The 26,365-nt window shown below is 42.6% G+C and overlaps 1 protein-coding gene across 3 annotated transcripts in view; it reads left to right on the top strand.

The window, feature by feature from the left end:
- Nucleotides 1-26,365, top strand: part of ARHGAP6 (Rho GTPase activating protein 6) — a 475,738-nt gene that overhangs the window by 377,722 nt on the left and 71,651 nt on the right. For all 3 annotated transcript variants that reach the window (XM_034757089.1, XM_034757097.1, XM_034757105.1), the window contains exon 2: nt 3,330-3,489. In XM_034757089.1, the coding sequence (XP_034612980.1) occupies nt 3,330-3,489 (160 nt within the window). The remainder of the gene's footprint in view (nt 1-3,329; nt 3,490-26,365) is intronic.

Here is a 26,365-nt window from a genome sequence, read left to right on the forward strand (position 1 = left end):
CTGCCGACCCCAGCCAAAGAGGCCCCGGCCGAGCACCACCGAGCCCTCCCTCCCTCCCGATTTTCCCGGACATGCCCGGCTTTTGGGGATTTCCCCCCGGACGGGGATTTGAGCCCGCAAAAGCCGGACATGTCCGGGAAAATCCGGACGTATGGTAACCCTAGGTAAACAGACATCCCCCCCTCCCCCTGTAATGCCCTGGGAACTTGGGAGCAATGCTGAGCTCCTGGAGCTGATCAGTGTTTGTGGAGAGGAGGCTGGGACCCAGGACGCCGCGCGATCACCCACGCCCCTTCCCACAAGACCCATTGACAAAATGGAGAGAGCTACACTGCGGGATAGGTCCCCTAGGGTGCTGCTCTCATCTGCAATGGAAGTGCTGTTAATGTAGACACTCTGATGCCTGAGGAATTAAGCGAGTACACAAACCAGTGCTTTACTTTCACCGGTTCCCTATCACCAGTGAAACTTTCAGCACAAAAACTCTGCAGGCGTAGACATACCCTAAGAGTGCCTTTTGCGTGCATTAGCTTAATGCACCTTGGAAATGTGCTAAGCTAAACCATCTAAGGGCACTTTCAGTGTGCAGAAGAGTGTTCACTTGGGGCACTAGTATGGAGTAGCTAGTGTGCTTTAAATTCACACCATAGCTTACTGTTCACTAACATCTCCATGTAGACAAACACTTTATAACAAATTAAGTAAAGTGTGCATACATATGTATGTGTAAAGTATACATATTCAACAGCGAGTAAGTGAGCTAAGTCCTTGGAAGATGCTCGGGGTACGGGGAGAGGAATCGTCCACAGTAGCTGGCTGTGGTGCCTCTGCAAGGAGACACTTCACCCAATGGCTGGATCACTTCAAGTGTGCCTCCCCATATGGATGGGAGTAAAATAGGTTGATATGTGCAGTTTTCCTGGCCTGTTCTTTGCCTCTCCCCTACATGTCCCTGGTCTGCAGCACAGGAAGCACTCCCTGAGCTGTGCCTTGCACTGTGTGAATCCCAAGAATCTTATTCCCCTCCTTGCACAGCAGACCTGCTCTTGTTCTACTGCCAAGACTATCAAATGTAAAACAGTTTCATTTGATAGTTTTGTAGGAAGTCTGAGAAGATAGTGGTCAATACTTCTCATTATTATTAGTAGAGTCCTGCGTGGATACAAAATGTATATCTGTGGATGCAGATATCCGCGGATATCTGTGGAGCTGCAGGGCTCTACCAGGAACTGCAGTGGGCAGCTCCTCTGGCATGTCTGTAATGCCCCCAGCCCTGCCAACTGGGGTGGGCATCATGCTCACCGGCAGCTGTCCCTGGTCGCACTAGTATGTTCAAGATTTAGAGATTATAAAGCCAGAAATTACCATTGGGATTATCTAGTCGCAGCTCATACAACCCGCCACCCCATTCTTTAGGAATCCTAATGTTTTTACAACAATAATAGATAAATGTTTTCAGGTAGAAATTATGTGGTGGGTTTTTGTTTTGTTTTGGGTTTCTTGTAGGGCTGTCGATTAATCGCAGTTAACTCACGCGATTAACTCAAAAATTAATTGTGATTAAAAAAATTAATCGTGATTAATCGCAGTTTTAATCACACTGTTAAAAAATAGAATACCAATTGAAATTTATTAAATATTTTGGATGATTTTCTACATTTTCGTATACATTGTATTGTGGTAATTTAAATCAAAGTTTATATTTTTATTACAAATATTTGCGCTATAAAAATTATAAAAGAAATATTATTTTTCAATTCACCTCATACAAATACTGTAGTGCAGTCTCTTTGTTGTGAAAGTGCAACTTACAAATGTAGATTTTTGTTGTTGTTGCATAACTGCACTAAAAAACAAACATGTAAAACTTCAGAGCCTACAAGTTCATCCAGTCCTACTTCTTGTTCAGCCAATCGCTAAGACAAACAAGTTTGTTTCCATTTACAGGAGATAATGCTGCCCTCTTCTTATTTACAATGCCACCAGAAAGTGAGAACCAGGCATTTGCATGGCACTTTTGTAGCCAGCATTGCAAGGTATTTACGTGCCAAATATGCTAAACATTCGTATGCTCCTTCATGCTTCGGTCACCATTCCAGAGGACATGCTTCCATGCTGATGACGTTCATTTAAAAAAAAAGAGTTAATTAAATTTGTGACTGAACTCCTTGGGGAGAATTGTATGTCCCCTGCTCTGTTTTACCCGCATTCTGCCATATATTTCGTGTTATGGCAGTCTCGGATGATGACCCAACCCATGTTGTTCATTTTAAGAATACTTTCACTGCAGATTTGACAAAATGCAAAGAAGAGATTTCTAAAGAGATTTGTGAGATTTCTAAAGATAGCTACAGCACTCGACCCAAGGTTTAAGAATCTGAAGTGCCTTCCAAAATCTGAGAGGGATGAGGTGTGGAGTATGCTTTCAGAAGTCTTAAAACAGCAACACTCCAATGCGGAAACTACAGAATCTGAACCTCCAAAAAAGAAAATCAACCTTCTGCTGGTGGCATCTGACTCAGATGATGAAAATGAACACGCATCAGTCCGCACTGGCTTTGGATTGTTATCGATCAGAACCCGTCATCAGCATGGATGCATGTCCCCTGGAAGGTGGTTGAAGCATGAAGGGACATATGAATCTTTAGCGCATCTGGCACATAAATCTCTTGCCACGCCACTACAGCAGTGCCATGAGAATGCCTGTTCTCACTTTCAGGTGACATTGTAAACAAGAAGTGGACAGCATTATCTCCTGCAAATGTAAACAAACTTTTTTGTCTGAGCGATTGGCTGAACAAGAAGTAGGACTGAGTGGACTGGCATGCTCTAAATTTTACATGGTTTTATTTTTGAATGAAGTTTTTTTGTACATAATTCTACATTTGTAAATTCAACTTTCATGATAAAGAGATTGCACTACAGTACTTGTATTAGGTGAATTGAAAAGTACTATTTCTTTTGTTTTTTTTTACAGTGCAAATACTGTAAAGTGAGCAGTGTACACTCTGTATTCTGTATTGTAATTGAAATCAATATGTTTGAAAATGTAGAAAACACCCAAAAATATTTAAATAAATGGTATTCTATTGTTGTTATTATTGCAATTAATCACGATTAATTTTTTTAATTGCTTGACAGCCTTAGTTTTTTGCATAGATTAATTGATTCTGGGAAAACAAAGATGACATTTCAAAGGTCAGGACTGTCCAAGAAGTGAATTTTTAAGGAAAGGGTCCTGTGTTGTTTTTTTACCAATAAAAGAGAAGGGTATGTTTGTTTAAACTGTGCATATGATGCTTCATGTTTTTCCACTTGATTTCCTGTAGGGTGACTTCACGTGGAACAGCATGTCAGGACGCAGTGTTCGGCTGAAGTCAGTTCCCGTTCAAAGCCTTTCGGAGTTGGAGCGTGCCCGGCTACAGGAAGTGGCTTTTTATCAGTTGCAGCAGGACTGTGACCTAGGTTGTCAGATTACTATTCCCAAAGGTAAGGCTCCATCAATTATTTCTATTTAGAATGGTGAAAGATTAAACATCTGTTTGGTAAACCACAAAACCCCTGTGCATCTAGATCCTCCCTGCACCCAGATCCCCTATTGAGCTGCCCGCACCCAGATTGCCCCACACAGAGCACTCTCAACCCACACCTGGATCCCTCCACACTAAGCCCCTCCACACTTGGATCCTGCTGGGCTGAGTCTGCCTGCCTGCACCTGGTGCATCTGGCACAGAGGGACAGGGCTCTTGTGTGTTTCTGGGGCAGGCCCGATCCTTGCACTATGTCAGGGAGCTGCAGAGTGGTCTCCCACCTCTGTGCAGCCAGTGGCCTGTGCTCCCCAGTGCCATGCTGGAGCCTCCACATTTATTTGACAAATAAAATTTGCAGAATTTTAAAATATTCAGTGCAGAATTTTTAATTTTTTGGCATAGAATTTTAAATTTTTTGGTGCAGAATGCCCTCAGGAGTAATGCCCATTAGCTCCATCATCCGCCAGCCTGCAGGCTGCAGCACAGGGATGGGGCAAGTGGGCCATGTGGGCAAACAAGCAGGTGCTGTTGGGGTGGTGGGAAGTTGTGGGCGATCGGTGGGTTGCGGGGAGCTGGGCTACCTGGCCTATCAGGGAAGCAGAGCTGCCAAGCGCCTCTTGGCCAGTCTGCCTGTCCTGCCGCAGGGCCTCAGAGCCTGTCTGGGAGGAGTGACAGAGCCAGGCTCTGGCTCCCTGCCCTGGGGAGGAGGAGAGGCCTGCTGGGAGGTGCAGACTGATGGGCTGCACCAACCACTTTGCCACTGTGACAGGGAGCAACACTGCCCCCTATCTCAAGAGTGAGGCTGCACATACCCCCTCCAGCACCCCCCAAATACCACCTCCCAGTACACAAACACTTCTCCTGCATCCCCCAAATACCCCTCCCAGTACATGCACACTCCTGCAGCAACCCCACAAATTGCCCTCTCCAAGTACATTCACCCCCTCCTGCACCCTCCAATACTTCCTCCCAGTACATGCACACCCCTCCAGCACCACCCAAATATCCCCTCCAGCATCCCCCGAACTGTACTCTCCCCTTCAGCTCTTCCCCTCCTCCCCAACTCCCCGCCGGCCGACAGTGTCCTTTATTGGGGAACTTGAAACATAGTAACCCTTAGCTGGGTGGGGGGTAATATGCCTACAATAATTTTATTTGACAAAATCAAAATTAATACTCTTTGTAAACTCAAAACAAATTCAAAGCTTAAACAGTTGTCTGAATGTGTTTTAATACTAATATTTCCATCTATTTGATATTTTATCTATGTACTTTCTCAAAGTCTCAGATGTAATTTATTATATCTTTCTTGGAGGTTATTTTTAGGTTAAGCAGTGGTTTGATTTTATTTTTCGTTTAATGCACTAAAAATATAAGCAATAGGCCCTGGGTACATTACACAGCATTGTATGTGTTTGTTGAACAGGGGCACTTGCAGGGTGAAAAATGTTTCTCTGGAGTCTGGACCTTGACTATACCTTGACCAAGAAATTTGGACTTTTTGACAAAAAATAATTGACTATGCCTGCAGTAGACCATCTCTAGTCAGCAAAGCACTTAACATGTGGTAAAAGTTAAACCTGTTCATAAGTGCTTTGGTGAATAGGGATGGGCTTGAACATGTGCTTAACTGTTTTCCTTAACTGGGGCCTTACAGATACCTGAGATGTGGGGGGCAGTGAAGGACCTCCATGGTCTGATTGCCACTGTGGGAAGCAATGACCCGCCATGTCCTGTATGATGAGGGAGAAGGGATGCAGGGGAGCTAGGGGGAGAGAAAGCCAAGCATAAAATCACATTAAAGTGCATGAGTGTGAAACGTATCTTGAACAGTCTTAAAGTAACCATCATTGGTGCACAGTAATCTACAATTCATGTGAAAAAGAAAATGCAAAAACCAAGAAGCAGCCAATTTGGTTTCATGTGAGATTGGCCAAATGTGAAGTTAAAAACAAACAAACCTGTCATGCAAATAGAGAAGAGAGAGAGAGCTAACCAAGAATATACAAAGACAGTTAAGGCTCGCAGAGTAAACAGTACATCAAGACAGCAACATGATAGCCAAGTGGATTAAGGAGAATAAGAAGGACTTTTACAACTATCAATGGGAATGGAAACACTGGAGTATGTTATGGTAGATGGTAAATTCCTTGGGGGCAGTGACTGTGTAGTCCTGACACAAAGGGGCTCCAAACTTAAAGGAGAATCTGGGAGCTAAAGCAATAGAGATAACACATAATAAATAATGGAGAGAAAGCAAGTCCATTAATACATTAAGAAGATGAAATTGATGCTAATTCTAAAAACTATCTACATATTTATAAAGCACCCATCAGTGTGTAATCTGAGCACAAATGGCTAAACTATTGAAATACTTTTTGTAATTGGTCTTTAACAAGATAAGTAAGGGGGAAATATATGGACAATTAGGAACTAATGAAGCTTGCATAAATACAGCTGCTGAAAAAACCTCAGCTGAGAGAATCCTGGAAAAATGGAATACTGTACTGTGTACATACTAGCAAATCTGAATGATGTGCATTTGTTTCATTGTTTGTTTAATGTATTGAAAAACACTGAATTTTTTTGTGAAAAGTCATGCAGAATTGGGAAGATTCCTACCAAAAATTACATGTAGTCACAATGTTCAAAACTGAAGAGAATGTGATTTAGCCGAATTTTAGTAAAACAATTGAAAGTCACATGAAAATCATACAAAGAATTCCATTTGGCTTGGATGTGTGCATTATCACATGGATTGAATGCCAACTGAAGGCCTTAAATGAAGGCTAATGATATATGGCAATATATTGAGTTGGGGGAAGGGCCAAATTGGAGACTATTAGGTTCAGGCCTTAGGGTTTTTTATTTTTATTTTTGTTTTTTTTCCCCCCCCCTTCTCTTTCTTTCTTTGATCTAGCAAGCTGTAAAGAAGCAATTGATCAAACTAGTTAGCCTGGACTTTTAATTCTAGTGATCTTCCACTTCTACTTTAAACACACACATTTTGGAATGGAAGAAACAACGCAGGGACTTTAATTCTGGAAAACTGCTTGGGCTCTATTTTGCCTCAAAGGCACAACTTCATCTTAGAGAGTCCTAGTGGGAGCTCCAGGATCCATTGTACCTGAAGCAGAAACAGCCCCTCCCCAAGCTCTGTGAAAGAGCAGTCACTGTGCCCTTATATAAGAGGGTATGGTGTCAGCTGCCCTCTGGGACCAGCCATCTCTACTGCTGCAGTTTGCTAGGGTAAAAGCATGGCTCTTCACTTCCACTTTGCCCTTTCCTTTGCCTCACTGTACTTTGCCCCTCCCAGGGGCATAAAGAAGGAAAGGTCCCGTATGCCCTCTCCACATGCACTTATACACCACTCAGGGCCAAGCATAAACTTGGCATCTTTGGGTCTGATCCAGTGCCCATTGCAGTCAATGAGAGTCTTTCCATTGACTTCAGTGGCATTGGATCCGGCTTTTTTTTTGGAGAAATTGCCATGTGCAAATGGCCCAGAATGAAAAATATTTTGTCTTATACTTTTTCCTCTATGCCATTGATTCTCCCTTAAACTAAATCTATGACATCACAAATAGGAAGTGTTTTGTTTGTAGCGTCTACAAACAATACTGTGGTATGAAAAATAGTTGATGTTTTCACAGAATTGTGTGCAGAGTCAGATGAATAAGTCCCTTGGCTGCCCCCAAATTGCTCAATTATATTTCTTACTGGTAATGTGGCTGCATGCCATAATCACATAGGCAACATAACAGCACAGTAAACATCTCAGTGCAATTAGGCAAATTGTGATATCATCATGATAACAATCCAGTTGATTGTAGTCAGTTTTGAAATTTCGTGTTACAAAATGAAAGAGGCATCCTGGGAGATAAAAACCACCCTCTCTGTGTGTGTATGTGCCGCAAAATAAAAACCATGTATCATACTTTCCATCACATACAGTGTTCCCTCCAATATTCTGGAGATGAACTAATACAACTATTGGCTTGTGGTCTTAAGTCAACAGTGGCATAGAAATAGCTTGAATTCCACGATTCTGCCAACAGGGTACCTGCCCCCAGGTGGAGCACAGAGCAAGGGGCTTCACAGTAGAAGCAAAGCACTAGAGCCAGTTCAAGCAGTTCTGGACAGTCCTGTTAGACCATTCAATTGGTGCCACTAGCTGCAATGCCCAAAATTGAGCATGTTACCATCTTCCTTTACCTTTATTTAAAGGAATATGGACAGGACACATTTCTTTTGCTCCTCTAGTCTCTTTCAACACCACTTTTCCAGTTGCACAAAGGAAGTACCATCTACGGTACCTACTGCTACAGCACCAACAAAAGTCCTGAGACTGCTTTTGTAAGGTGTTTGAATTTCTGATTTAAAATATTAGCACTATACAATATCTATAGAGCTCATGGTAAATGAATTAAGAACTTGCTAACTGACAGATCTCAAAAAGTTGTTGTCAGGGGGGAATCATAGTGATTCTAGTGGGTGTTTCTAGCTGGGTTCCGCAGGAATCAATAGTCAGTATTTTTATCAAGTAAATCAGTATCTATCTGGAAGTAAATATAAAATCATTGTTGTTTTGTGAATGACACAAAGATGGAAGGAGATATAGAGTGATCTGGATCTCTTGATAAGCTGGGTCTATTCAAATAAAATACGTTTTAATGTAGCCAGGTGCAAAGTTATGCATCTCAGAACAAGGAACACAGGCCATACCTACAGAATGGGGACCATATCCTGGAAAGCTGCAACTCTGAAAAGGCTTAGGAGTCAGAGCAGACAAGCAATTCAACATGAGCTCCCAGTGCGACGCTGTAGCAAAAAAAGCTAATGCGATCCTTGGATGTAGAAACTGGGGAGTAGTGAATAGGAGTCGGGAGGTGATTTTACCTCTGTACACAGCATTGGTGATCCCAATACTACATACTGTTCTGGTGTCCTTTAAAAACGATAATGAAAAAATGAAGGTGCAAGAGACAGCCACAACAATTATTCAAGGGCTGGAGAAAATGCCTTCCTGTGAAAGACTTAGAGAGCTCAGTCTGTTTAGTTTATATAAAGGAAGATTGAGAGGTGACTTGGTTACAGTCACCACTGAGGAGAGATAATACCACATACTACAAAGCACTCTTTAAATCTAGAAGGAAAAGCAAGAACCAATGGCAGGAAGCAGAAGCCACATAAATTCAAAATTAGAAATAAGGCAGTGGTTCCCAAACTGGGGTTTGTGAACCCCTGGGGGTTTGCCAAATGTTACAGGGGGTTCTCAGGAAAAAATTCCCTAATGGTGGACAGAGCTGTCCCTAGGGATCCCGGGCAGCACAGGGCCAGCAGCCCGGAGCCCCTGGACTTCCAAGAGCGAAGCAGATCAAAGCAAGCCTATCTATCACACTGAGGAGATTTAAACTTCAAGACTCCTGATAAGAAATGGAAAGAGAGGTGGATATTTTTTGCTGTTTTTAAAATTAAATAGGCAGCTAGTCTTGTTTTTAAAATGATTATGAAGAACAAGTTTAAGCTTTGTTGTAACATGCATTGTTTGCATGGACTGCTCAAGACCTGAATGCTTGTGTAGGAGGAACTCTTTGAGTTGGCTTCTTAAATACCTTCATGCTGTTTCACATCTGATACTCCTTGATGAAACGTAGGAGCCTTGTCTTATAACAGGCTTATTCAAAGTGATACAAGCTACAAAAGTGAGATCTTGGGAGAGTGTTGCCGTTTTCACAATGTAGTCTAAATACTGTAATGCTAAATAATAATTAATAATAGTGTGTAATAAGCATGTCATAAAAACAAATTGTGTGTTTCCAAGATCACTGCTTTTATAATTTATACTCAGGTAAAGGAGAAAATCCTGGATATATTAATTTTAAGGGGGGGGGGTTCATGAGACTTGACATTTTAGTGAAAGGGGTTCACAGGTTGTTAAAGTTTGGGAACTACTGAAATAAGGCATACATTTTTAACAGTAACAGTATGGTGATTAACCATTGGAACAAACTATCCAGGGAATTGGTAGATTCTGCATCCTTTGATGTCAACTGGGTGCCTTTCTGGAAGATATTCTTTAGTCAAACACAACTTATTGATCTCAGTACAGGGGTGTCTTGGTGAAATTTAATGTCCTGTGTTAACCAGGTGGTCAGACTAGACAATTTAATGGTCTTGTCTTATTTAAACTCTGTGAATCTAGAGTGTTGATGGCAGCCAGGACTGACTTCTCCCAATCATCATCTTCAAATTACTATGCAAACTAGATGAATCTGGAGGTTCTTTCATATGAGGGGTTGGGTGGAGTGCCAGAGGGAGGAAATAGAGGTTGTGTCCACAATTGTGTGCAGAGGAAGTTAGGGTAATAGCAGAGGGAAGCTTCCTTTTGAAGAGCAGAGAGGAATTTGCAGCATGCTCAAGGGAATGCTGCAAAAAGGGATGACACATCCTGATCTCCCTGGGGACAGCTTAAGTGACTATTATCATAGATCTCTTCAGCAGCATGAAACGGCTTGCACTCCTCCACACCACAGAGCCCTGGGACATGATCAGTAAGCATCGCACTAGTATTTCAACCCATCCCTGGTAGGGTGTTTGACAGTCACAGCAGAAAGGCTGAGAATTGAATGAGCATGAAGAGCACGTGTGGCTTTGTCACTTGTAAAGGTGGCCCTTCTGTGTGGGTACTTAGCTGTCTGAGCAGGCTAGTGTGGAGACATTTATACTGCTTTTGTCCATGTTTTACAGTTCTATTTGGCACATTTCACAAGCGGAAAACTCACTTGAGAATAAAACAACGATGCCCACAAAGACTAATGGCTTTTTGTATATTGGTTTCATTTATGATTAGTTTTGACAGTTTGAGGCAGCGTATGATTATTGCATTGAGACTGAAAAATAAGTTCTCTTTTTATATATGCCTAGAGAGTGGATGTTGCTTTAAATCTGCAGCTGAACATGCGGGTAATACCATGTGCTTTCATAGCAGCACAGCTGAAATGACCTTGCTGAAGGTCTAGGACAATGCCTTTGTCCGAGAAATCTGTAGGTTGTTAGTAAAATATAAGCATATAGCTCATTCTTCTTCTGTGCTCTAAATGAATTTAAAGCTTTATATTGTTATAGGCAATTTTTCTTCTGATTATTATTATTTATATTGCAGTAGCACATTGGAGACCCAATAATGGATGAAGGCCCCATTGTGCAATGTACTGTACAAATAAATTACAAAAGAGATAGTCCCAACGCCAAACACTTTACAACCTAAATATAAGAGACAACAGATAGATACAGCCACACAGCTGGGAGAGTACAAGAAAACAATACCAACTAGCACAATAGCCAGTGGCCTAACTTTTGCCAAGGTTTTTGTAAACGTCACAAAAAGGGAGAGGTTTAAGGTGGGTGGTGATTTTATTGATGTTTATGGGAGTCGCCCATTCAGTATGGAAATACAACCCCTTAAGTAAAATGTTTGTTTTTTTAAAAACGTATCAGGTTTATCTGAAAAGCACATAGAATTAGTTTTGTAATAACTTGTTTGAAATAGATCTGTTATAGAGGAAACTCATATTCCAGTAAAACTAGGATTGGGAATAGGAATGTTATTCAGAGATCCTGATATTTCAGGTGATATTTGAACTCCAGATATTACACTGTTACCTCCTTAGACCCTTCTTTCTTGATCACCCATGGGCCATCTTACCTGTGGGCCAGAGAATCCATTCCTTACCTGTGATTTCTGGCTTGTCTTTGCTTTTTTATTTTTGAGGTGGGAGGTGCAGTTCTCAAGAGGTAGCCCACAACCCCTGCCCTCCTTATTGGTTCAACATAGTCTGAGGCTGAGTGACCCGGGCCTTTTCTCCCTGATCTTCAGGGTGATCAGCCCCGAAAGCACCTTTGTCTTTGATGACAGAGGACTGGTTGATGTGGCCATTACACCTCCCATTTGCAGACAGGTTCTGCAGTCCAAGAAACACTAGTAATTTTTTAACTGCTTTACTGGTTCTAGAGCTGAAATGCCCCCTGGACCCTTGTGCACAGTTGTCAGTGAAAAGACTTGTTCACTAAGTGGCTCAGTCTGTAGCTAGGTAAACCCTCAGGTTTCCATAGCAACTTAACACAAGGGCTCATGGTCCTGGCATCCCCAGAGCCACTGAGGTAACATCAGCCTGCTAGATGGGTATAGGCCTCCTGTTGCCCCAAAATCATGGGTAGCTGGAGACCCGGCCGCTGGGGGAGGTTAGACCCCGGCCCCTCTCCTCCTGCCCAAAGCCTCTCTCCTCCCCACCCCTTCTTCCCGCTCCTTGGCAGAAGCCCAGAGCCCCCCCTCAACGGCCCCCAGCAGCGGGTGGCTGGGTGGCCCCCAGAGGGCCGGGTTGCCAGGCGGTGCAGCAGCAGTGCCCCCAGCCCTGAAGCGCCAGGATGTGGTCCGAGGGCTGGGTGGGCTGCGTGGCCCCAGCGTCAGCCTCCCCGAGTCCCCGCGGCAGGCCGGCCAGCCCCAGCCCCAGCCAGCCTGGGCCAGGGCAGAGCACTGGGAACTGCAGGAGGGAGCCTGGGGACGGAGCATGAGTGGGGTCATGCCAGGCTGTTTGGGGAGGCACAGCCTCCCTCAGCCTATGTTATCCGCCGCCCATGACAAAACTCATCCATACCCAACTGTCACCCAGCTGGTGAGCCTTGGAGGTCAGAGAAGAGAAGGCACCAAAACATATGGAACTAGAGTGACCAGATGTCCCATTTTTCAAGGGGCAGTCCCGTATTTAAGCCCTCCTGCAGGTGTCCCGACTTTTTCTTTAAAAACAGGCAAATTGTCCCGTATATTCTGCCTCATCCACATCAGTACCAGCGGGTCCTGCTGCTGGCCTGAACCCTGCTTGTCTGCCACCCGCCCACGAGTGGGGGGGGTCCTGTGGCCGACAATAGGGTGGGTGTGCAAGGCTGATCAGCAGGGCCCCGCCCCCCGTTTCAGGCTGGCGCTGGCTGGCTGCGAGCTGGTTATGTGTCGCTCCTCCATATTTCTCCCCCACCCCATCCCCAGTCGGGGGCGTCCCACTCCCACAGCTGTGCAGAGAACCAGCCCCTGGTCGGAGCAATCAGCTCACTAGCAGCCTGGCTGGCAGGCTCCTTCCTTCCCCTCACTGCCTCTGGCTGGCCCAGCGCCCCAGGAAAGCCCAAGATCCTCCTGCCCGAGGCCCTGGCCAGGAGGAGCTGAGCCCTGCATGTGCTAAAGTCCCGCACAGCGCTGGCACAGTGAAGCCTCTCGGCCCCTCAGCTAAGCTCTGGAATGGTGGGGGCAAAGTGATTTGCAGCCTGTTCACGCCCCAAACCTGGAGGCTCCACAACAACCCCCGGGGCAGGGGCTTAGCACCTTCTTCACCTGCCCCCACTCCTGCCCTGGATTCTGCCCCCAGGGAGTGTGGGGCTGCTGCCATCCCTAGGTACCCTCCCCCGCTGAGCCACCTCTCTGGCCGGGCTCCGAGGCAGCTGAAGCTCTTGCAGTCAGTTGCCCTGATGCCCTGCTGCACAATGCATCGTTAGGGCTTAACCCCTTCCTGCCCATGCTGTAGCCGGGGAACAGAAGGAGACTGGGTTATGTCGATGGCCAGCAGCAGTCTGGAGTTGTTAGCTGCCTTCCGACACTGTGCAGGCAGGAAGGGACAAGCTGCTTCCAGCCACGAGGGAATGGAGAGGGGAGTAGAGAAGAAAAGATGAGCTCTGCAAAGACACAGGCCAGGTCATCTCCACCCCTGCTCCCCCGCGGCTGGAAGCAGCTCCTGTCCCTTCCCTCCCGCACAGTGCCAAAAAGCTGCAGCTGGCCACAGTCTGGTGTGAACCCTGGCAGAAATCTGGGAGGAGGGGCATGTGACCCTGCGTGCCCCCCCCCCCCCCCCCGGCCCCTCCACGTGTTGCCTTGAGAAGACGCGGCGCCACGTACCAGGAGAGGCAGGTCTGTCCCGGGGGCACAGCCAGGCATGGAGGGCGGAGACCACTGGGCAGGAAAAGTTGGCTCGGTCAGTCATCCCCTTTTGTGAAAGAGGTATACGAGAGTGTATGTGTATCACCTCTCCCCTGGTGTGTGTGGGAGAGTAGGGGTGTGTGTGTCACCCCTCCCTGGGTGAACCCTAAAGCCTTAAAGATAAGAAGGTAAATAAAAAGAATCCAACTACACAGTATTTCTTTTTAACTGGGGCTCAGTCAACTTGATGTTAATTTGAATGTTTGTACTGCATAGTTCTGACTGATTGCTGTTGAACTCGCTTGAATACGAGTAATTTTACCTGTATTCAGTATAGGGAAATATGGTCACCCTACATGGAACCAATTTGCTGGTCACCAAGCAAAACCCCTAGAAGATTTTAAGGTAATGAAGGTTTCCAGGGCTAGTGGGTAAGGAGGATCCTCAAGTCTGGGATAGGGGAAAGAGTCCCCAATAGGAGTTTGAGAGAAGTGAATGGATAAACCAGCTACTGACCCCTGATTTTTTCTGATTGTTTGGGAACATACATTTACCTTGAACAGTCCAAAATTTGGGTCAGCTAGAGAAATGTGTTTTTTGGGTGGCACATGCTCAGTTAATCTTTGGTGGCACATGCTCAGTTAATCTTGTGTCAGTGTTTTCATTAAACACCTTCTTTTAAATGCAGAGGCATTTATCAAATGCATTCTGGCCCAAAACACCTGGAACACAGGATATCTACCTGAGAACAGTTTTGTTTTTGTGCACTATGTAATATTTCAAGGACTAGATTCACCCAGTTTAGAGGTTATAAAAATAAAAAAGACCTTCAGAAGATTATTATTTCAAATGCATTGTTATTTATTATTATTAACAACCCAATATCATTCTAAGATTATGAGCCAATGAAAATTATTATTATATAATTATGTGGAGATTTCCTTTTTACAAGGGAAGCATTACAGCAAATGTTTTGGGCCCGGTCTTCAAACAAATCAAGTATTTAGGTATTTAATTCCACCTTTTTGCACCAATCTGATCACTCAACTATCACTCAAATATCATAGAATCATAGAATATCAGGGTTGGAAGGGACCTCAGGCGGTCATCTAGTCCAACCCCATGCTCAAAGCAGGACCAATTCCCAACTAAAATATGAGATTGATATACCCAATTTTTAATTTTGAGCCCTATATGATAGCCCAATATTTGGATTTCTTCTATACCTGAATGCAACAGGTTGGGTTTAAGACCAGAATGTCAGTCTCAGCAATAAATATTCTTGCTTCTGTTGGCTTGTGTCAGAACCTTCATGTTATTTATGTAGTGTTTGTGTTTTAACATGCACTGCTTTCCAAAGTAAATTTACATTATACTTATAGTACCATATGCTTACTTTGTACTTGTGGGTTCATTTCAGTGTATCTTAAATGGGCTGGGGGAAAATGCAAGAATAGTACCAATGTGAGCTGTAAAATTTTCTTATGCTTCCAAAATTGACTGCAAACTATCTGTCAATATCATCAAGATGACAAAAGAGATGAACTGTCTCAAACAATATATTTTTGCAGTATCACCACTGCATAGAATAAGTATGTTTATCAACACAATTAATTATGTACTTGATCAAAAATTAGTGCAGCATATAATAGCTTCAGTAATTACAGCAAATAATATCAGGTTTTTGAGCACATTTCTCGTTATACTGTAGTAGTATACCATGGGGATTGGGAAGCAAGCCTGATTGCTAATGGAAATTCACCATATTTGATGTTTTGAGTAATGCCTACAAAAATATAGTTTGCAGATCACCGAATTAATCATCATTAAAATTAATCTTGACTTAATGAAAGCATCTAAAGTTGCCTTGGAGATCTAAGGAAAAAAATCTCTGCATTTCAGAGAAGGAGACTGTAGCGTACCCTGCTCTTGTATGTGCAGCTGCACATGGCTGAGTAGCTTGTAAATTAAACAACCCTGATTCTGCATGCATGTTTGGTAACCGATTTCACAAGCTATGAGGTGCTGCATCTCTGCTCACAGAAAATCAGTACTATGGAGTCCTATAGAACTTTTTAATTAGGATGGAATTAGGCAGCGATGAAGTGATTGAGTATTTTAGGTTGCTTTGAATCAAAGGCACTATAAGAATAAAACATAAATTTTGAAACAAGACCCTGTCATTAAAATGGAGCAAAGGTAGATTGTTTAGCTTTCAGAACTTTTATTGTGCGGTGCTTCATTTTGTATCCAGCATGTTTCTGTTCAGCTATGAATAGAAATGGGAATCCAGAATTATGTGTTCTCTGCTTTTTGTTTATTTTGGCCGGGAGTAGATTTTTGAACCAGTTTTTTGTTTACATTGCTGTTCATTGTATTTCATTACACATTTTCCTTAACATGAGAGTGACCATGATTTTTATCTCAGCTTGCATTTTTGTAAGTGCTCCAACTTGGTCATTGTGTTCTAATCATTGACTGTGGTATTGTGTATTTTTAAAATATTAAAACAGTGGAAGCATCTAAGTAAACTGTACTCTGAAATTTGTAGTTACAGAGATTGATAACAGCTTTAAAGACATTAATGCATGTATGCTAGCATAACCAATGCACTGTAAATGCAGATGCTTATGACCACCTTTTCATCAATGCTACGATCTGCCCCTGTTTGTATCCTATCAAAATATCTGCACTACGGTCCTGTAAGTCCTTGTGCAGAGCATAAGCAAGTGTTAATGGAAGCTATGCATGGAGACAAAAGACTAAGAACTAGGCATAATCCTCCACATTTAGCTCACATCTGCTCCTCACCTGTCAGACTTGTGAACAGAGCTGGTACGGAATTTTCCGTCAGTATTATTTTTAATAGAAAATTTAATTCTCCAGGGGAAAATTTAAATTCTGATGAAAAATTTTGATTTTTTTTTCAGTCCTTTAGGTTTTCCTGACAGCTGCTCACCTGGAAGGCTATGGTCAGCTTTCCTTTTTGCCTTTAGGGAGGGAGAAAAATTGACAGGTGGGCAATTGGGAAGTTGCAGCCGTGCTTGAGGGGAGGCAGGGAGGATGAGTGCCCCGGCTGGCCACATGTCCAGCTGCCTTTCTGGCAATTGGTCTGGGGAGACAGAGAGAGCCTGGGCTTTCAGCTTCTGGCAGCCTGCCTGAAAGGCTGTGAATTTTACTTTCTGCTAACAGTGAAATTAACAAGAGCCCTTCAGACAGGCCGGCATGCTAAAAATTCAGTTTTGGTTCTGAAGTATCAGAGGGGTAGCCGTGTTAGTCTGAATCTGTAAAAAGCAACAGAGGGTCCTGTGGCACCTTTAAGACTAACAGAAGTATTGGGAGCATAAGCTTTCGTGGGTAAGAACCTCACTTCTTCAGATGCAAGAGAAGAACAGATGCAAGAGAAGAATCTTCTCTTGCATCTGAAGAAGTGAGGTTCTTACCCACGAAAGCTTATGCTCCCAATACTTCTGTTAGTCTTAAAGGTGCCACGGGACCCTCTGTTGCTTTTTACAGTTTTGGTTCTGCTAAGTTGGAATTTTCCTGGAAATTCCTTCCTTTGAAAACTTAGATTTCCATTTTCCAGCCAGCTCTACTTGCTAATGTGCAGGGCTTTAAAGGCAGGATGGGGAGCATGGGCTTGTCTGAGGAGATATGGGCATCATTATCTTCATAAGGCTAACGAGGTGTTTAGCTACATGCTAAAGTCTTACTCCCACTACTAGGCAGGTCTAGCTCGAAGGCTGGACAGCAGCACTGTCTGCCGTGCTCATCATATTGACTTCCCCAGCTCTCCCTGTCCCACTAATCACTTTTTAACCTTGTGTTTATGCAAGCAACACTTTTCCCAGCACTGTACAGGGTCAAGCCCTCAGGCCTTAGAGACGGACTCAGCATTTTAGATCCAAAGCTCTTTCTGTTTATCTATTCACAATGAGAAATGTCTTCTGCCTCATTACCTGAAGGGGAATCTTTGTCTTTCTAATTATTATCTATTATTTGTGTTGTGGTATTGCCTAGGAGCACCAGTCATCGACCAGGACTGTATTGTAGTAGGCACCGTACAAATGTAGAATGGATAGAGGTGTCAGAGGGCCTTGTTGACAGGGTCATGAGAACATTCATGTAGATGATAAAACAGGACATCCTGTGAGAGTGGGACTGCCAGCTTTCAAAAATGACTTTTATGAACTATTTCTACCTCACAGAGTGCATGCTACTGCAGGAAGAGATCTTTCTGATGCTCCAAATATACATGTAGATAGATGTATGATGATCCAAGTTTCCATACAAAAGGTTTATTCGCCATCTTGTGAAACCTAATTACATGAGATTATATCATGATCATGAGGCAAGGGGAATTCTGGATCTGCCTATTGTTCATTTAGAGGTTGGATTTTGTGGGGTAGTGCTCACGTACATCCTAATCCTGCAAAGTGATCCCTGCACACCAACCTTTTATAACTGCTTGGAGCCCACTGACTTGAGAAATTGTCTCTTGCGATAAACACGGGAAATCCTCTCCAGCATCATTCCTTAATAATGCACTTAAGGTAGATTTTCTACATCTACATTTTATACAAGGTAACAAAAATAAATTTAGTATTTCGTTATTAGAATTTTACACGAGAATCTCAACGTTCATTTAAAAAAAAAATTTCTGTGGCTGTGGAGAAAAGCTTGAAAACATGAATTGAATGCATCCGAATGGCAGAAGGCAAATTACAAGGATTCCAAAGTATGGTTTGGGGATTTTTATTTCTTTTTTAAGTCATGATTTGTGATTTTTTTAAAGCTTTAGTGTTGGCCATACAGCAGATGAGAGATCTATGTTTCTTCATTCCCTGTCTTCCAAGACTTAGGCGGTCGAGGAAATGTCTTTTGTTTTTGATGTAGGCCTGATCCTGCAAAAATTTGCACACATGCTTGTATTTACATGCTGTATGTCAGTAGTCAATGACACTACTCGTGCATAATGTTAACAGTCTGAGAAAGGACTGAGATCATAGACATGTTAATCTCTGTGGACTCAGTCCTTGCAAAGTGATCCATATAGGTGTGTGGTGATTTTTGTAGTGACCTTCTTATTCAATTACTATAGTTTGTTATAGTTCTCTTCTTTATCTTCAAAGCCAACGAATAAAACAAAAATAAACATACTACACATGGGAGACCTGTGAAGTTGTATTAATAACACTGGCATCTCCATCTATAGAAGCATTTTGACTACTCTTCTACATATTCTACTTTACTGATTGCCAAAGTCTCCCGCTTTGAAGTGCATATTATGTTGTGTAATTTAGCTGAAATACCAATTTCATTTCTATAACCTTTATATGTGACTTCTAAACATCTGTCTTAAGTACATAAATTAGATATTCCTGGAGAGGATTTCTCTTGCATCCCTTGTATATGAGTAATTTCTGAAGTTTCTTCATTGGATAGTTTTAGCGGAGGAGCTTTAGTTGGTGCCATAAGTCTGAATCCAGTCTGTAAATGCTGATTAGCGAAGATAAGATGACTGCAGATGGATTTATTTATTGAAAAGATCTGGTAGAAGAGAGAGCTTTTTTCCTTTATATTTTTGAATTATGTATGTCAGTGACATTTTCTGTGAAGTAACCTTTTCAGGATTATCAAACTAAACAAAAATTAACATTACCTCTGTGCCATCATTTTTGCAACAATCATTTTAGTACTATAAAGTGAAAGTACAGTTGAAAGCCTCAAGGTAAAAATGGCCCACAGCAATTCCAATAGCAAATGCACTGGGATTTGGAAGCTCTCATGAGGTGTGTGTGATCCATATACAGATTTCTATATATCAAAAAATGCCCCATAAGAGATAATTATAAGAGATACACCTCTACAGTAATATAATGCTGTCCTCAGGAGCCAAAAAATCTTACTGCATTATAGGTGAAACTGCGTTATATCGAACTTGCTTTGATCCACCGGAGCGCGCAGCCCAGCCCCCCTGGAGCGCTGCTTTACCGCATTATATTCGAATTCGTGTTATATTGGGTCGTGTTATATTGGGGTAGAGGTGTAATGAGAGTATTGTAAGCAAGACACGAGAAATAAGTCTTCCGCTCTACTCTGTGTTGATTAGGCCTCAACTGGAGTATTGTGTCCAGTTCTGGGCACCACATTTCAGGAAAGATGTGGACAAATTGGAGAAAGTCCAGAGAAGAGCAACAAAAATGATCAATGGTCTAGAAAACATGACCTATGAGGGAAGATTGAAAAAATTGGGTTTGTTTAGTCTGGAGAAGAGAAGACTGAGAGGGGCCCTGATAACAGTTTTCAAGTACATAAAAGGTTGTTAAAAGGAGGAGGGAGAAAAATTGTTCTTCTTAACCTCTGAGGATAGGACAAGAAGCAATTGGCTTAAATTGCAGCAGGGGCGGTTTAGGTTGGTCATTAGGAAAAACTTCCTAACTGTCAGAGTGGTTAAGCACTGTAATAAATTGTCTAGGGAGGTTGTGGAATCTCCATCATTGGGGATTTTTAAGAGCAGGTTGGAGTGCAGGGGACTGGACTAGATGACCTCTCGAGGTCCCTTCCAGTTCTATGATTCTATAATGCCTGTGCATTATTTAATATGATGGATGCTATGGATGACTGAAATGAAATGCTGATAAAAAGAATAAATGTCAACAGGCGTCCATAAGAATATTATCTAAATTGCTAGGGTTTGTAATGTGTCCCCAGACCTGTGTACAGAAGGGGTCTTCTGTACATGACTCCCCCTTGCCTGCAGCAAATGCTACCATCTCATTGGACCCCATGCCCAAGGGAGCTCTGAAGGAATCTGTACCTAGGGAAGGAATAGGGTGGGTTTTGTGGGATGTACATCAGACCAGCAGGGAACGAGCCTGACGCTGCATTATCTTTCCTGTAGAGCTCTTTCTTTAAGGGTAGATTCCAAAAGAAACAGCAGATGAGGAGTCTCTGTCAGTGAAACTCTGCAGCCACAGGCAGGGGGAAAAGGGAGGATTGGAACTGCTCTTGGAGGCAGACAATCTCTAACCTCTGGCAGATCCCCCAAGATCCAGAGAGTTTGGAGACTCTCTGACAGCAAACCCTGTTCATGAAGAGAAGAATTTGAGGAAAATCTGCAAGGGAAACCTCATGGAGTTTTCCTCTCCACCTGAACCCCTGCTGTGGGATTTTCCAAGGGAGAGGGCGAACTGTATTCAGATCAGCCTCATTCTAGAAGCCACAAAACTGAAAGAAACTTGGAGACATAATAAGTGTTTTCATCAGTTCAGTATATTTTAAGTACCTTTTTATGATCAAACTGAGAGTCACTTTAAACACTGCTTTCATTTATATTTTAATATAATTTCTAGTCACGATAGGATTTGTAAAACTTTTTTTATTATTATTATTCAGTCAGTGCCAGCCAGCAGACAATTAGAAGTTTTAGTTTTTGTTTATAATAAGCTGAGAACTGTTTTAGAGTTGTAATTTGTATTCCTCTTAAATCCATCTGGAGCAGCAAGGCTCCTCCTTATTGTGAACACAAATGAAATATTTCTTGTACGGCAATTTGTCTTGATGCAGTACTGTACACAGCTTTGACATTTCATATTACCGGTTACGAGAGCACTGCAAACACAAGATGGTGTTCTATCTCTCCTTGGGTTTTATACTGCCACTGATCACCGTAGTATTTGAATGCCTTCCACTTAAAATTAATGGCAATAGGGAAGTCCCTAATGTGTTATGGACTCTTCGGGACAGGAACTTTGTCCACCTTTGAGTCTGGAAAATTCCTAGCATACTTTGGACACTCCTCCAATCTAAAAATAATAATTCTGTGACTATAGTCTTACTCTTGTTTCGTCAATTACTTTACACTGTGACCCTGTCAATTCACAACATTAGTCCCACTATTTCCCTCAGTTACAAAAGTTAAAAAGTCTGTTAAGGCTGATTCCCCACTTTGGCACTTCGAGTGCAGAACCTGGGGGCCTGCAAGGATTCTAAAAATTAATATTGGCCACTCCAGGCTTGTATTAAACTTCCAAGGTTACAGCTTTTCTCTGACCTTGGATGGGTAAATGCTGCCACCACCCAAGTGCAAAACCCCTTTGAGGACCTGGGAAGGTGCACTTGGGAATTCCTTCCTGTGGGGCACCCTGAAGCCTTTTCACCTCCACTCTGCAGAAGAGCTGAGAAGAAAAACAAAGGAAATCAGCTGTTGCCACCAGCTAATTAAACAACATGTGCACAAACCTCTTAGCACACAAAAATCCAATCCTGTTCTTAAAAAAGGTAAATTTTATTAGAAACAAAAAGAAAGAAAATACATCTGGAAACTCAGGCTATTGCTAGATTTAAAAAAAAACAACTTTCAAGAATTAAGGATCAAAAATAACATTCTTGAGGTCCAGTATAAAGGTTACAAGCAAAACAAAAGCATTTGGGCTTAGTACAGAGGAGTCCACAAACCATAAAGAAATAAAAAGAGATAAACCTAGTCGTGTCTCCCTAGATATTTCCTGATCTACTTACATATCTGGGATTTCACTTGAGTAGTTTCTAGGTATGATACCAATAACACTGCTCTACAGCCAAAATGCTTCTGAAATAAATGTAGTCAAACTTTACTAATTCTGGGTCACTGAGAACGAAAATGATGCTTAAAATTGTTGATTGGCTCTAGTTTTCAAGATATGCTATTGGGTCAGTATATACGACCCTTGACTTGGGAATGGCGGAGGATAAGTGAGTTATAAAGGGAAGGGATCTCAATTTAAACCAGAAATGACTAAAATACGTCTTTGACTGGATCTATGAATAAATCTATGACTGGGTTTGGACAGTACTTGCTTTTTAGGCAAAACAATGAGTGATGCAATCTGAAGCTGGTATTGCGTCATACATGATATGAATTGCATCATGTTATCCCTAGAAGTCACGGATGATGCAATCATAATGAAGCTTACATCACTCTGCTGAACAAATTGCCCTATATCAGCTCTAGAAATCATACAGTGTCGTGCTCTCTTATTTGTCAGTGTTTGATTTTGCAAAGGGACACATTTCTGTTTAGCCAAAGTGAGCACAGATGCCTCGTACTTGTGTGAACAGTGCAGATACCTTCCGCTATGTTTGTGGTGAAGTGACTTTTGCATCACAAAAGCGCAGTATAACCACTATGGTTAAGAAAGCCTATCATCTTTATTTTGGCTGCAAAATTGGAGATCAGGACAAGAGGTGGGCCCCCACATATGCTGCAACACTTGTGCAACAAATCTTCACCAGTGGTTGAACAGGAAAGGGAAATCTATGCCTTTTGCAGTGCCAATGATTTGGAGAAAGCCAACAGATCATACCAGCAATTGTTACTTCTGCATGGTGCCTCCAGTTGGGAAAGGTGTGTCAAAAAAGAAAAAGTGGACTGTGCATTATCCAAACATTCCATCAGCTATACGCCCAATACCCCACGGAGAAGGACTGCCGGTTCCTGATGCACCAGAATCATTCTCACTTGAGTCATACGAGGAAGAGGATGAAACTTCTGGTCCTGAACCATCAATGTCACAGGACCCACATTTTCTCCCATCCTCCTCCTCTGAACCACAACTCATAACACAAGGTGAACTGAATGACCTTGTCAGGGATTTGGAACTCCCCAAGAGTAAGGCAGAGCTGTTGGGCTCCAGACTACAGCAGTGGAATCTCCTGGCAGGTGATGTTAGGGTTTCCATGTTCCATGACCGTCAAAAGGATCTTTTCCCATTCTTCTTCATGGAAGGTGATCTTGTAGCCTGCAACAACATTGATGGTGTGATGGCAGCCCTCAACATCGTTCACGATCCAGATGAGTGGAGACTGTTCATTGATTCATCGAAGACTAGTCTTAAAGCTGTTTTACTGCATAATGGCAATGTTTTGCCATCAATTCCAGTTGGTCATGCAGTCCATATGAAGGAAACCTATGACAAAATGAAACAACTTTTGAGGTGCATAAACTATGACCAACATCAGTGGCAGCTTTGTGGCAATTTGAAGGTTGTTGCTCTCTTGCTTGGTCTGCAGACTGGATACACAAAGTACTGCTGTTTTCTCTGCGAATGGGATAGTCGTGCAAGAGATTCCCACTACATCAAGAAAGATTGGCCACTCCGACAGTCATTGGAGCCTGGGAGGAAAAGTGTTCAGCATCCACCACTTGTTGAATCAAGGAGGATTTTGTTACCACCCTTACACATCAAGCTGGGTCTGATGAAGAACTTTGTCAAGGCCATTGACAAAACACAAGCAGCTTTCAAGTACCTCCGTGGAAAATTTCCAAGGTTAAGTGAAGGTAAGATAAAGGAGGGTGTCTTTGTTGGTCCTCAGATTCGTGAACTTCTTCGAGATGATGCATTTGACCATGCACTGCGTGGCAAGGAAAAGACGGCATGGAAAGCCTTCCAGTTAGTGGCAATAAATTTTCTCGGAAACAACAAGGCAGACAACTACAGGTTGTTGGTGGAAAACCTCCTCAAGGCATACAAAAGCCTTGGTTGCAACATGTCACTAAAGATACATTTTTTGCACTCTCATCTAGATTTTTCCACTGAACTGCGGAGCAGTGAGTGACGAGCACGGCGAGCGATTTCACCAGGACATTGCAACAATGGAGAAACGCTATCAGGGCAAATGGAGCCCATCAATGCTTGAAGACTATTGCTGGACAGTGGCAAGAGATGCTTCATTTAATGAATACAAGAGACAAGCCAAGAAGCGCCGAGTAGACACTGAATAGGACTAAACTATGTACATAATAGTTTATTGCCTTTTGTTTCATAATACATTTTATTTATATAACCCTTTTGCTGATTTTTAAAGTGTTACATAAACAGGACAAGTGAAATATTATCATGTAAAGCAACCATAAACACATGAAAAGACCTAGGTTTACAATTTATGATTAAAACTCTACTATCTACACAATATACATAGACATAAAATGTAAAAACTTAAATATCTTAGAAACAGTAGCCAATCAGTTGTTTTAATTGTCATATTTGAATTCAGCACATCAAAATACATAATAAATAGCACATTTTATCTCTGAAGCAGACGACTTCTCAAAAATTGTAGACCAGTGTAATTTTTCAGACCTGGCCCCAAGTTTCTTACAGCATAACTGCAGCCCTGTCTGCCTCTCTCCGAGAACAACCACAGACAAACAAAAGGGGAGTCTTGTTTCAATTTTAAAAAGTTCTAGCCTTCCCTTTGGCTCTTTTGGCCAGATGCCCACTCACTTCTTTTAACCCTTTACAGGTAAAGCAAGTAGAGAACAGCTACTCAGAGGGATTTTATAGCTAACTGGCTGGCTGGGTCCATAAAAGGGAGCTATTTGGAAAATTGTTTTATTTCCTCCAGGGAAATCCTCCCTAGGAGGGCCATACATGATTCGACGGGATTTAAATTCTGCCTCACATGTAGACAGGCGATCCTGGTCAGCGGCGGACACACTAAGTGCAAGTGCATGTACTCCAGTCTGAGGCTCTGTAGCACCTTGGTGCAACACTCTCCTAGATGTTAGGGAAACTCAAGCTTTTCCCCCCCAGCAACAATAGGAAACATTTGAGCATCTGGAGGTGAGGGCAGATAAAAGCTACCCCTCAGACTACCATATCATCCTCATCACTGCATGAGGTCTCCTCTTCCGTCTATGGCTGATGGATTTTCGGCAGTTTGAAAAGCTGTCAGCCCTAGATGGAAGAGGAGGCCTCATGCAGTGATGAGGATGATATGGTAGAGGATGTCAAAGAATCTCAGCAAACTGTTGGACCGTCTTTACTTTGTGACACCATCCAAAGTTACCCTTCCTATCAATGAGGCTCTGATGAAACCTGCGAAAACCATTTGGCTAGCCTGGTCCACCGTAACTTCTAAATGTAAGAGAGCCAATGAAATGTATTATGGTCCCACCAAGGATTCTGACTTCCTATTTTCTCACCCTCCACCCAACTCTCTGGTAGTTGAGGCAGTGAACAAACAGGGAAAACAACAATGATATAAGTCGACTCCAAATGACAGACACCAGAAGTGCCTAGATCTTCTACAGAGAAAATCTTACTCATCGGCAACCCTACAATTCCACATCGTGAATTACTAGGCACTGATGGCCAAATATAACTTTACAAATTATGCAAAATTTGGTTCTTTTATTAAACACCTCCCTCCAGACCAAAAGGAGCAATTTCAAGCTAGCATTGCTGAGGGACAGTTTTCAACAGAACATGTGAAAGATCATAGCAAAAGGCATTAAATACAGTTATCTGCTTAACAGCTATTCTACAGTGTAAAAGGAAAGTTTGAAAGTGTGCCAGGTTAATAGGCACAGAGGAGGGGGACTAGACTCAACACAAAATAAACATAGAACAATGTAGGCCAAAAGGGTGTGCAGAATGTAAGTTGGCCACGCAACGAGTTCAGGTTCTGAGGTTGTGTTGGTGGAGGGAAGAAGGAGGAACAGCCTGGGGACAGCTGAGGCTCAGAGTTTCGATTTTTTTTTAATGGCTTTATGCCCCACATCCCAAAAATTTTAGCCCATGGCCTTCTAGATGAAAATATTCACCTTCCATCTGTGTTACAGCTGGCAGAGCTTTGAAAGCTACTACATGGGGACTTTGCATTTCAACAGTATTAATCTAAATAAACATTGCAAGGAGGATTTATTAAAGTGCAGTTAAGGTCAGAAAAATGACTACGTAAAAATTGCACCATTTTACTCATCAGATTAGATCCATGTGTGTAGCCAGAAGCAAATCTGCTTTTTTTTTTTTTAGTTACCAATAGAAAAGTTTCTCGCTCCAAACACAGTACAACTATGGAAAAGTGTGGCAGTCTCTATTTTCTTTCA

The sequence above is a fragment of the Trachemys scripta genome, chromosome 1, assembly GCF_013100865.1.
Source record: "Trachemys scripta elegans isolate TJP31775 chromosome 1, CAS_Tse_1.0, whole genome shotgun sequence".
Lineage (NCBI taxonomy): Eukaryota > Metazoa > Chordata > Testudines > Emydidae > Trachemys > Trachemys scripta.